This window comes from Gymnogyps californianus, chromosome 8, assembly GCF_018139145.2.
Source record: "Gymnogyps californianus isolate 813 chromosome 8, ASM1813914v2, whole genome shotgun sequence".
NCBI classification, from domain to species: domain Eukaryota; kingdom Metazoa; phylum Chordata; class Aves; order Accipitriformes; family Cathartidae; genus Gymnogyps; species Gymnogyps californianus.
The window spans coordinates 14,942,773-14,954,542 of NC_059478.1; the positions used below are offsets into that span (position 1 = coordinate 14,942,773).

Genomic DNA, 11,770 nt, shown 5'->3' on the forward strand with positions numbered 1-11,770 from the left:
ATTTGTAATAAATTTTTGGTTTTATCATCTTAGTTCTAGGGCTTACTGAGGCTTCCTTATTCTCAACTGCCACAGCAACCTGAGTATTTCCCACATACCATAAATCTTCTGAGTAAGGTAGAACTGATTGTATCGTTTTCTTCTGCCATGTTTTCTTCTGCAAAAATAGTGAAGAACTGGTACATTGCTAAGCTCACCTTCCCAATACGTTTCCTGTAGAAAGAAGTAACTTCCACTGAAGTAACTTCTCAGCTTAAGAAACAAACAAACAAACCAACCCCACAAAAAATAAACAAACAAAAAGCCTAACCCTTTTTCCTGCTCACTTTAAATATCAGTTCTGGGAGTGGTTAAGCTCTGTTAGCAAGTTGCCCAGAAAAATTGCAGAACCTCCATCTTTGAAAATTTTCAAAACCTGACTAGACAAGGCTCTAATCAACCTGATATAACTTCTAAGTTAGTGGTGCTTTCATCAGGAGGTTGAATTAAATTACACCTAGCCTTCCCTTCAGCAGGAATCTCTCCTGCTGAAGCATATTATTTTTTTAAATTGTGGAAACAGGTCAAGATCCATTCAGATGTGGTTTAGAAAAGCTTGTTTTCTTAAGCACAGACAACAACTCTTTGGGGGCTTTTTTCCAAGTTTTTTTTTTGAAAAATACATTTAGAGTTCTTCCAAAAGGAAACATTGAAAATCATTAGCAGCACAGACTAGTAATTCAGAGCAGTGTTCTTCAACGGCAGTCAAGTATCAATGTTACAAACATATTTCAGCGGGTATCTGCTGCCCCCTTCAGACCATTCCCAGTATTAGAGAAAAAGAATTACTATTTAGCCAGAAATTAATAGCATCCCATTCTTTTGCACTAGTGTTCAGGTGGGGAGAGGGGAAGAACCCTAAGAGGAAAGATATTGTTAAGTAGATAGTTGGTGAACATTTTTGTATATCAGCAAAGGATTTTTCTCGTGTTAGAAATGCACAGTAATGCAACTATCTTAATAAGACAAACGATATTTCAAGCTACATCTTTATGCTGTTCAATAGTCACAACTGAGGAAAAAAAGGTCTTAGAGCAAAGGCTGCAGACTGGGCAGTGGAAAACCTGGAAATCAGTTCAAGCTTCCAGAGTGCATTTATATAGTTTCGGTTAAGTGATTCCAACTCTGTGATTCAGTTCTTCATATGCAAAACAAATTATGCCCTATCTCCCCTTTTATCTTCCTTTTACTTCAGAAAAAGCTTTTGTAGTAAGATCAAGGCCAGATTGGCAGGTCTTCCTTACTTAATCCACAGATGGGGGACAACGCAACTGGATTTTATACGCCTGAATACACCTGTGTGTATATGCAGTGCTCAATGTACATAACATGTATGTATCTGTATCTATATACGTGTGTTCAACAGCTCCCTAATCTCAACTGAAATTAAGTACTCCCTTTAAATAGAACAAACAACAACAGCTTGGTGAAAATGTAGACTCATTTTCAGTATGCTACAAGGACAACTGTAGATAGAAAATCCAATCATATCATAAAGTTAATATTTTGTGTTCGGGATGTAATGTCGTACATTGTTTTAGCTTGCCTGAGAAGGTTTTTTAAAATAGATGGAAAGAGAAGATTTAAAAGAAGATTATTTCATGAATTGAGTGTTCTCTCTGCAGGGAGAAAAAGAAATTACGCTTCTGAAGTTACTTTGTATCCATCTTCCACTAACACAACCTGCTGAGATAACAGCAAATATAAATACCAGGCTTTCATATGGTGATACTGCTTTATTATTTCCTCATGCACAATTTAAGCAAAATGGTTAAGGAAGAACAGCGATACAGATTTGATGGTGCACTTCATTCCATATATGTCATAACATAAAGGTTCCCAAAGAATAAAACTTACATTTTTTAAAGGGGAAAGAATGTATCAGTGTATTTTCAAAACTGAAATAGTTATTTTCTACTTTGGTGAATCTGAATTTTCAAAGCTTCTAATTGAAGCTCTCAAATACATACAATGTATTCTATTTGCTGTCCTGTCTGTACTCATTTTGCTGCTAATAGTAAAAAAAAAAAAACCAAGATAAGTTTCCATTTTTCACACCACAGATTCTCAGCACACCAAGGAAAAACTCGACATCATCCTTGAAGTTAAATCACTCAGATGTGACAGAAGGCTCCTCCTGTTCACATGCATATTATACATCCATTGAAATGTAGTGCAATACATCACTGAGGTATGTTGAGTTTTGCTTTTGTCAGCTTGCTACCTTTTTTTTTTTTTCTTTAAACCTTATAAGTTTGGGTTTATCATCCCCATTCCTTGGCACTCAATGATGTAGGTATCTTTACTGGGATCTTCCTCTTCCAACTTTGTGACAGTAAATTTGGCCTAAAACAGGATTAGAAATATATCACTAATTAAGTTATAACATACATAAGTTTAAATATTCAATATCTGATGCCAAATAATTGTAATGCCATGTGTTTATGTATATTACAGCTTTGACTGATTTCATTAAAAAACATTTAAATAAAGCTGTTTGTTAGAAGTATCTAACCATTCTAAAAGGCATTTAACTCTAAAGTATGTTCACTTTCTACAGGTAAACCCCCATATAAATATTGTAGCAGTTATTTTATCAATGCTTGTCCTCCATGATCAAGTTCCGTTCACAATGCCTGCTAAACCGTACGTTGCTTAGTTACTGGATGACTACCGATAGGTAAAAATTCCTGAACTTTTGGACTCACCTTTGTTAGCTGCTCTGCAAAGTGTATAGCCGTTTGAGTATGAAGTGTAATTGGTCCACTTTTCACTCTAGACACCCCCTTTGCTAGTGCCATAAAGATGATCAGCTGAAAGGGAGGGAAAGGTAATTATTAAGTAACTCTTCAGATCCTAGGAACTTATTGATTAAAAAAAAAAAAAAGAAGGAAAAACATGCAAAACGTCTGTAGATGTAAAAACGTGGTCTGCCAAGTTTCATAAAAGTTCATGATGCTGAGTGTTGAGTGATCCAAGGCTCAAGAAGCTTGGAAATTACTACTGTAATGCCTATTACAGAAGGGCTGCTACTTTTCCACAGCGGCGTTTGCCACTGAATTTGTTACTACATTTAACTTTGCTCTCCCCTACCCTCCCGCCCCAAAATTCCCCAAAGTCATGTCAGACTCCAGATTGGTAGATTACCTTTATGGAGAGAAAAACTCAGGAAGAGGTTTTTTAATTCAAACACTTTCTGATCACATAGTTGCCAGACAGATATTTAAAAAAATCTGATTTGATTTACAAACAACACCATGACAAGCACTCTGTAAAGCGTGATATAACTCTGAGCAGTTCTCATACACACTGAATCTAGCTGTGGCATTTTTCCACCTATTGTACTGTGCATGCTTTGGAAAAAGTAGGATGAGTCCAGGACCTAAATACTTCCTATTATACTACATAATAGTAATGTGTGGCCAGGCATTTACAGCTAAGAGGTAATGTCATCCCATCTAGAACAGCCAAGATTCTTATCAAGCCGCGTTATTGAAAGTAAGATAGTAGAGGGTCTTCATTCTCAAATGAAATCACGTGAGCAACACAAACAGGAGCACCTCCTAGATACTCTGTTCTCTAATAGCTTCACTTAGTATCATTCTTAATATGTAATCAGGGAGCTATTTTTACTCCACTACATGTGCCAAATAAAAGCAAATTTCTACCTCTTTCTTCCATACCTACTAAGATTTACAGGAAGGGAAAATTTAAGGGTGTTGGTGCAAAGTCAGGAGCATCTGTGGCTCCTAAGAACTGTATGTAATTTGCTAATCTTAGTGGCGTTGTGACCAAACCCGGATACTTCCTAAGACTTCTGATTATCAAGTAATTATGTAAAGCCAGGCCTACCTGCGGAGATACAGTCTAACTTTGAAATCTACATCTCATTCTTTCCCTGTTCAGATTTATATTCTTTACAAGTAATACATACATGTATGTTCTTGCTACTTCAACTTCATGTAAACACATACAGGAGCCTTACTTGGTCTTGCAGAGAATCATCCACAGTTCCACCATGTTTAAGATTCCTAAGCAGTATCTCAGCTGCTTCAATGCCAACCTTGTCAGAATTCTTTCCTAACAGAGAAACCCAGGAGATTAGGATGCTGCCAATTATTATTTAACATTTTAAAAATAGGAAGGGAAAAAAAAAAAAAAGAAATCATCAACTTTTTAAACCTTATTTCCATGCTCTTGCCTCAAATGTCTGCTTAAAAAAACCCTCCCATCTTATGATGACATACAGTTCATACTTCCTAAGCGGTGGAAAGAAAGTAGCCCCACTTAGTCAGAGAAACATTTTATTCAAACCATTTAAAACCAAAATCACTTCTGTTCCTTTTAATCTAGATACACATCTAAATTGACTGTTGAACAAAAATTTCACAGGTAAACCACAAAGACTGTATGTTCTTAAGGCCCAGAAGCATTTTCAACTCAATGATTCTTAACAACCCATTCTGATAAAAGGTAAGTTTAATAATTTTGTGGTTTTTGTCACTATGCAGAAGCAGCTTAGTACAAAGTGTAAGATTCCACTTACTACGTTGAAAATCTGATCATTTCCACTGTCCTTTATTACTAAACAACATCCATTTAAAAATGCAACACTCAAAGCATCAGATCTTTGAACAGATTACACTTCAGATTCCTATTTGTTAACAGTACATTAAGTTAAATCTGAAAGAGGTATACTTCATGGAACTCTTACCTCTCTTGCCAAGTGATGACCCAGCTAACAAGCAACCTGTTGAAGTCTCTGCAACGACGCTAAGCAGAAAAACCAGAATCAATATTAAGAACAAAATCACTCACATTACACTTTATTTACCAGATATGTAATCAAGATCTAGCTAATCAACCAGCAAGGTTACAGGTATCAATAGAAAGTTTGGGCTCATCTTACATTATTCCACTTCCAGTCCCAAAGGCTTGATCATCAGGTTCTCGAACAGGCTGAATGTTAATGTAAAGATCTCTGATTTCTTTTCTGATGCATCTCACTGCTGCTGCTGACATGTCTTTTGCTAGCTAACAAGATAAGAGGTAAAAACATTAATTAAATTATGTAACTATAGTAATACTTTTTCCTCATCAGTCTAATTATTACAGTGAAACCCTGAATAAAGGGGCTACTTTATTAACTAGAGAAACAAAGGATTGTTATAAAACCCCTACAAGCAAGCACTGAAGATCATCTCTTCCGAGAATTTTCCCACAAAATTAAGTTAACATTAAATGCTGAACAAATGACAATTATAGTGATGTATGTAGAAGCTTCAGTATCAATAGAAATTCAATAACTTTTCTCCATTCATAGGGCGAAAGATTTGATTTTAGTCTTGATTATCTCAAGACATTAGATTGTAAAAAAAAAAAACAAAAAACAACCAAACCACCCCACAGTTATTATGTACAGGATGTACTCTATAACATATAAAATAACAATTTTAAATCACAGGCAGGTGGGGGCAGATGAAGCTTATCCCATCCTTGTCATCCAATCATAGCCAACATTCATAGGTTTGGAGATTTTAAGACCAAAACCAGCAGTCCACAGCTCTTCAAGAAGTAATTCAGTTTCTCCTGTTCCTTCCTCTACTAATTCCTAGCCTGTGTGTGAGAAGGAGCCTTAAGGAGATCCCACCACTCATTTTAGAAATGTCCAAAATTCTATTCTATGGCCTGAATAATTGAAACCATTTAATAAGGCTACTTAGTTTGTATGTGGAAGACTGCAGAATACAGGAACAGTAGAGGTATGTTAAACAGATTACATGCAATTTTACACAGCTATGTGAAGCTGGATACTACCAGAGCTATTATTGGCACTTACTTTTATAGGCAGCGCTCCAGCAACAAATGCTCTTCCATATATCTTTGTGACTGTGCCACGTTCTGTTAAATTTATTGGGCTCAACTCTTTGACTGGTGACATCTGGATTACAACTTCACCACCTCCCTGAGGATAGTAGCCCCTGTTTAGAAACAGTAATCAGATACAATTAAATGCAAAGATCACAAGGAAACCAAGAAAAGAGCCAGAAGGCTCTTCATATATTTCATTATACATTTTTATGTTCTCTGTTACTGCACATATGAATTTTCTTGATGTGTGCCTTAGAAATCTTTATAACAGAATTAGATTCTCTAACAGTATTACCTCATAACATACATCTTATTAACTACCTAACACCAACATAACTGGCATCTCAGAAAAAGCTCAGTAATGTACTGCCTGTTCAGCATGTGCTTCCCTCAGGGGTAGCCCACAGAAAACATTAAACAGCAGCTGAAGACTCAGCAATGAAAAAAAAGACAGGAAAGAACCATATCACATCCATCATATGGTCACAGTACACACAGGGGCAGCTAATGCAGATTAGTTCACGTATTATAAATTCATCCCTCAGCTTGGCTGAGGGCACCTTGTGTGTGTGCCTCTGTGCTCACAAACTGGTTCAGTAAGGCCTGCCTCTGCCACATGTCTCCATAACTCACCTCTTTTTTATGTCACAATTAAATGTGAAATTGAACTTTTCAACTATTGGCTTGAAAACCTGAAAAAAAAGCATATATTAAACCACAGAGTGAATCTATTTTGCATTTATAATTTCCCACTATTTTATGCAGTCTTCCAAAAAAAAAAAGTTCACAAAAATTTCAGTTACATTATAAAAAAAAAAAAGATAGCCAGTCTCATCCATACAGGTTATTTGACATTCCTCATACTTCAATCTGAATGACACTTTGTGTAAAAGGATTTTCTTATGGAAAGAGGAACAGAAATTCTTAACAATTCACAGCACTTCTAGAATAAAGAATATATTTTAAGTGGAATTTTCTTTAGTAATTAAAAGCAAACAGACTAGTTGCTGTTTCAGGGAATTCCATGAAACACTGGTTGCTCTCTACATACAGTACACTAATAGTGTTATATTCCCATGCCTAATTTCATAATCACAAATAAACTTGCAGTAAGAGCAACAGAAGTTCAGTAGTTACATTGCATGTATATGCATGAAAGATGCACCAAGCCAAAGAAATTTTTCCCTACCATGACTGTGTAGTCTATCTGAGGAGCCATCTCAGCATTAGTCCCACCTTTTAAATGAAGTTCTGATGGGGAAGCAGCAAACAGCACACAGGGCATTGCTACCTGCATCAGTAGACACACACTCCTAAAAGCAATTATAAGATACTCAAATGTCGTGCAGCCATAATCCATACAGTTCCATAGAATCATTACGTATCAAAGGCAAATGACTTTCCAGAGCATTTACATAAGTATTTGACTTTGAACATTATCTACAAAGTAAACTTACTAGTCTTAAAAAATACTAATTTAAAACTTCGTGTTCTTAGCAAGCCTAAATATGAAGGTTTTTGTTGCACAATAATTGCATCTGTAATATTCTTGTTTGAAATAAAAGTAATGTAGCTTACTGTCCTGGTTTTGGCTGGGATAGAGTTAATTTTCTTCCTAGTAGCTGGTGTAGTGTTACGTTTTGGATTTAGTAGGAAAATAAGGTTGATAACACACTGATGGTTTTAGTTGTTGCTAAGTAGTGTTTATACTAAGTCAAGGATTTTTCAGCTTCTCATGCCCAGCCAGCAAGAAGGCTGGAGGGGCACAAGAAGCTGGGAGGGGACACAGCCAGGACAGCTGACCCAGACTGGCCAAAGGGATATTCCATACCACATAACATCATGCCCAGTATATAAACTGCGGGGAGTTGGCCAGGAGGGGTGGATCATTGCTCGGGAACTAACTGGGCATCTGTCAGCAAGTGGTGAGCAATTGCATTGTGCATCACTTGTTTTGTATATTCTAATTCTTTTAGTACTATTATTGTAATTTTATTATTATTATTATCATTATTTTCCTTCCTTTCTGTCCTATTAAACTGTCTTTATCTCAACCCATGAGTTCGGGTTTTTTTCTGATTCTCTCGGCCATCCCACTGGGTGGGGGGGAGTGAGCAAGCGGCTGCATGGTGCTTAGTTGCCAGTTGGGGTTAAACCATGACACTTAGTATAGTGATGGGACTGTGAGAACTGTGGCTTTAGCTAGTAGATGATAAAAGCAGAAAAGATTTAGGCAGCAATTTTAACATTGTAATACTTAGTTAGTAACAAAGTATTTAGAAAACTACAAAATTGCTTAGAAGCTGGTCAGCATCCTGGACAAGAAAATTCAGGGGCATAGAAAATATGCTGTTAGATACAAGATTCCCCTATCACTGAATCTCTCCACATTTCATAGATAATAAAAAACTTCCAAAATAAATTTTCCAAAAGTAAGTTTGTTCAGCAAAACAAAACAGTTATCTCACAGGGGTTTCAAACATAATTTTGAGTTGTGAAAACAGTAATCACCACTGAACTGAAGAAAACATGGTTTTGTTTTCTTAAATAACTTCCAAATATTTGTGAATCATACTTTCTCTTTTTTTTTTTTTTGCTTGTGCTTAATTACTAATTCTGCTGCATTGTTGCTTACTCAAACTTTTCCGTGTTAAGTAAAAGGTATTAGGTTGGTTGTTTATACTATTGCAGCTCAGAAAAATATTTCTCTTAACTTAAAGGAAACTTTAACTTATGCCTAACCTGGCTTATGCTTCCAAACAACTGTCCATACCAGCCTTCCATAGCTAAACCCATTTACTTGGTTTTGCAACAGATTCCAAGAACAAAGGACCCAACACAGAAATATAGGATAGAAGAAACACAGGTACAAAGAACCGTGGATAGAATATGTTCCCAGTTCCAAAAGACTAGTATCGCATATTGTACCATTACGTTTGTAAGTAAAATCTCAACATTTACTTTATTATATGATGAGGACTATTTCAGATCTCACAGATTTGAGATACTTATCTAATTTGATGCATTTGAGCTGATATGTAATGTACTAATGTGAGAAAATAACGGATAAGGTTTTAAATACATGGGCAGCTGTTTTTTGCTTAACATTAATCAAGTGTTCAACTTATATATCAATTATAATTTTAAAACTATTACACTTGCATGTGCTTTATTCATACATATCCTGCCTACACCAAAGGTTCTTTCGTCACATATATCTGGCTCAGGCAGCACAGATTTTGGCTCATTATCCATGTATTAATGTCCTTTTTTTCCCTGCTCTTTTGTGATAATTTTAAAGTTACCAAAACATCTTCTGTCATAATTTTAAAGTTACCAAAAGCAGTTAAGAGCAGTTACTGGTCAGTCATGATCCCTGCACAAAGACATACCCTGCTGTTTTTGTATCTGCTATGTGGGTTCCACCTTTGATCTTCCCAGGAGTGAAAGTTATTTCTGTTGAGCCAATTTCTCCGCCTTCCAGCTTCCCCTCACATAGATCTCGAATGATCTCCAATCCAGAGAGATGCTGAGGCCTTGGAGTGACAATACGAAGTTAAAGATACGTGCAACTAGACTACATACTCATGTTACATTAAAAGAACTACTAAACACCAACTAATAAATACTACAATTGCAAATTTCAGATCAAACAAGGATCAGAAATTCAATCTGGTTCCTACAGTACTTCTCGTGAGTTCACAGGAGCCAAAGGAGCAGCATTCAGGACATTCTGGAATTTGCAGGATTCTGGTGTGTTTTCCATTAGAATGGGTCCAGACAGACAGATGAGATGCAGGAGCAGTCATGATAAATGCTTGGACAAAAATGCAATGGGATAACAATGGCAATACTGAACTGGAGCCAAGCCAGTAACTGGTTGCCAGAGCCACAAGAGAGCTAACAGCTTTGCTATGCATCTGTCTTGCATTTCCGTTTGTTTGAGTAATTTAAATAGGAAAGAAACGAACTGTTCTTAACACTATATGCTCAGTGAACCGTGTTTTGCTGAGGCATTACATGACCTCAGCTGTATTTCATGTTTCATACCGTGCAGTCTGCTTAGCACCTTTGAAAGTATTTTCGAGGCGCTCTAAGTCTGCGGTGCCTGGCAGGCGGCGACAGGGGCAGCGCCCTCACCTGCCCGGGCAGCCGGCCGGGGCCCGGGGCGGGAACGGCGCTGAGGGGAGCGGGCGAAGGCGCCCGAATCCTCCCGCCGGGAGACTGCGGGGCGCCGGGTTCATAGCCTAGCTTTCCTCCGCGCTCAGTCCTTCCATGTAAGTGAGCCACTGACGGGATTTTCTGATAAAAAAGGCCCTCTTAAACCAATGGAAATACATGGGTTTTGTTCTTGGAAGTATTTCAGACAAAAGCAAGCCAAGGCGTTTGCACGGCTATGCCCCCAACCCGGCAGGGCCTCACACACGCCGTAACGTGACCTCGCTGAAGGCGCCCGGGGACCACCGCGCCCCGGGACAGCCCCCCGGGCGAGCGGGCGTGCGGACACGGGAAGCGCCGTTACCTGAGGCCGGGCTGGCTCCTCCCGGCGCGGATCCGGCGCACCCGCAGCGGCAGGCCCAGCAAGCAGCTCAGGGCCGTGGACACTCGCAAGATCTGCCCGCCCTGCACGGAGAAACGGCGCTTGTCAGGCGCTACGGCACTTCCCACCCAGCCGGCCGCTACCGGCCTGCCCGTCACCGCTGCCCGGGGCGAGGTAAGGCGAGGCCAGCCCGCCGCTGGTGCTCACCCCTTCCATGATCCCGCCGTCTATCTCCACCCTGTCCCCGTCCATGACTGGCGGTGAGCGGAGCCGTCTCTCGCAGAGGCCCCTGCCGCGCCGATGGTATCTCGGCGGGGCCCTGCAGACGACGAGCCCCCGGCGAAGCAGCCCCCCGGGGCCGCGAACGCTTGAGGACGGAAGGGCGCCCAAAATGCGCTCCGGTGGTGGCGGCGCCCCAACCTCCCGGTGCCGGTGCCTGGGCCGGGCGGCGGCGCTGGAGCAGGCGCAGAGCGGAGCCACCTCCCCGCCCGCCCGCCGTGGGTTGGCAGGCGCGGTTCCGCTGTGTGAGGAGCAGCCGCCGGGTCCCAGCGCCCGGGCAGCTGCGTAGCAGGCGGGGAGAGCTTCCTTCTCCCCGCGTTAACGACCACGTCCCGGCACAGGGCAGAGCTGCGGCGGCTCGGCGTCCCGGAGCAGGCAATGCCTTTCCCCTGTCCCGAGGCTACGGCCAAGGGCCACGCTAGGCCAGAGCGGTGACAAACGCGGCACCCCGCAGGCCGCGACCAAGCGGCGGCTGGGACGGCAGCCCCGCGGGCACAGCTCTGCCCCGCAACGCCCTGTGCCGACGCCGAAGGCCGGAGGAGAGCGGCCGGACTCCTGCCGTCACGGTTACAAGCGAGTAGTTTTCCCCAGAAGCGAGATCACTAGAAGAAGCACGGAGTGACATACGCGTGTTGGTCTGGCAGTCACACTCGGGACTTTATTAGAGGTGTACTAGGAAAGGCCGGGCCCTTCGCCCTGCCCTTCACGCCACTTTGGCCAAGGGAAGCCGCACTCCCTCCACCACCGCCAGCGGCTTTGCTAGGGGAACCCCCGTGAGGCGCTCGGGACAGGTGACGCCTGCCCGTTACTTCCCGTGGGAGGCTCCGAGACGCCGCCTGCGCTCCCCGGGCGGCGGCCGGGACCAGCCGGCTACCCCCGCCGCCGCCCCGCGCTGCCGGCCCCCGCCGCCGCCGCCGTCCCTGGCCCGTGCCCAGGGTGGCCGCCCGCCGCCTGGTTGGCTGCGGTTGGCGTGGCTGCCCTCCGGTTGGCTGGTCGGTGGGAGGTGTGCGGGGCGTGGGGGCTGCCTCTTCCCGGAGTAAG

General features: G+C 41.6%; 1 protein-coding gene across 1 annotated transcript; it reads right to left on the reverse strand.

The window, feature by feature from the left end:
- Nucleotides 1-1,761: 1,761 nt before the first annotated feature.
- On the reverse strand, nucleotides 1,762-10,839 carry RTCA (RNA 3'-terminal phosphate cyclase). Its single transcript, XM_050900805.1, has 11 exons — nucleotides 10,658-10,839; nucleotides 10,433-10,533; nucleotides 9,303-9,446; nucleotides 7,100-7,223; nucleotides 6,544-6,602; nucleotides 5,879-6,020; nucleotides 4,949-5,073; nucleotides 4,754-4,812; nucleotides 4,025-4,119; nucleotides 2,748-2,852; nucleotides 1,762-2,385 (listed from the first exon to the last, which is right to left on the reverse strand). Exons 1-11 carry the CDS (start codon nucleotides 10,700-10,702, stop codon nucleotides 2,287-2,289), a joined length of 1,098 nt encoding a protein of 365 aa, XP_050756762.1. The 5' UTR covers nucleotides 10,703-10,839; the 3' UTR covers nucleotides 1,762-2,286.
- Between the last annotated feature and the right edge of the window lie 931 nt (nucleotides 10,840-11,770).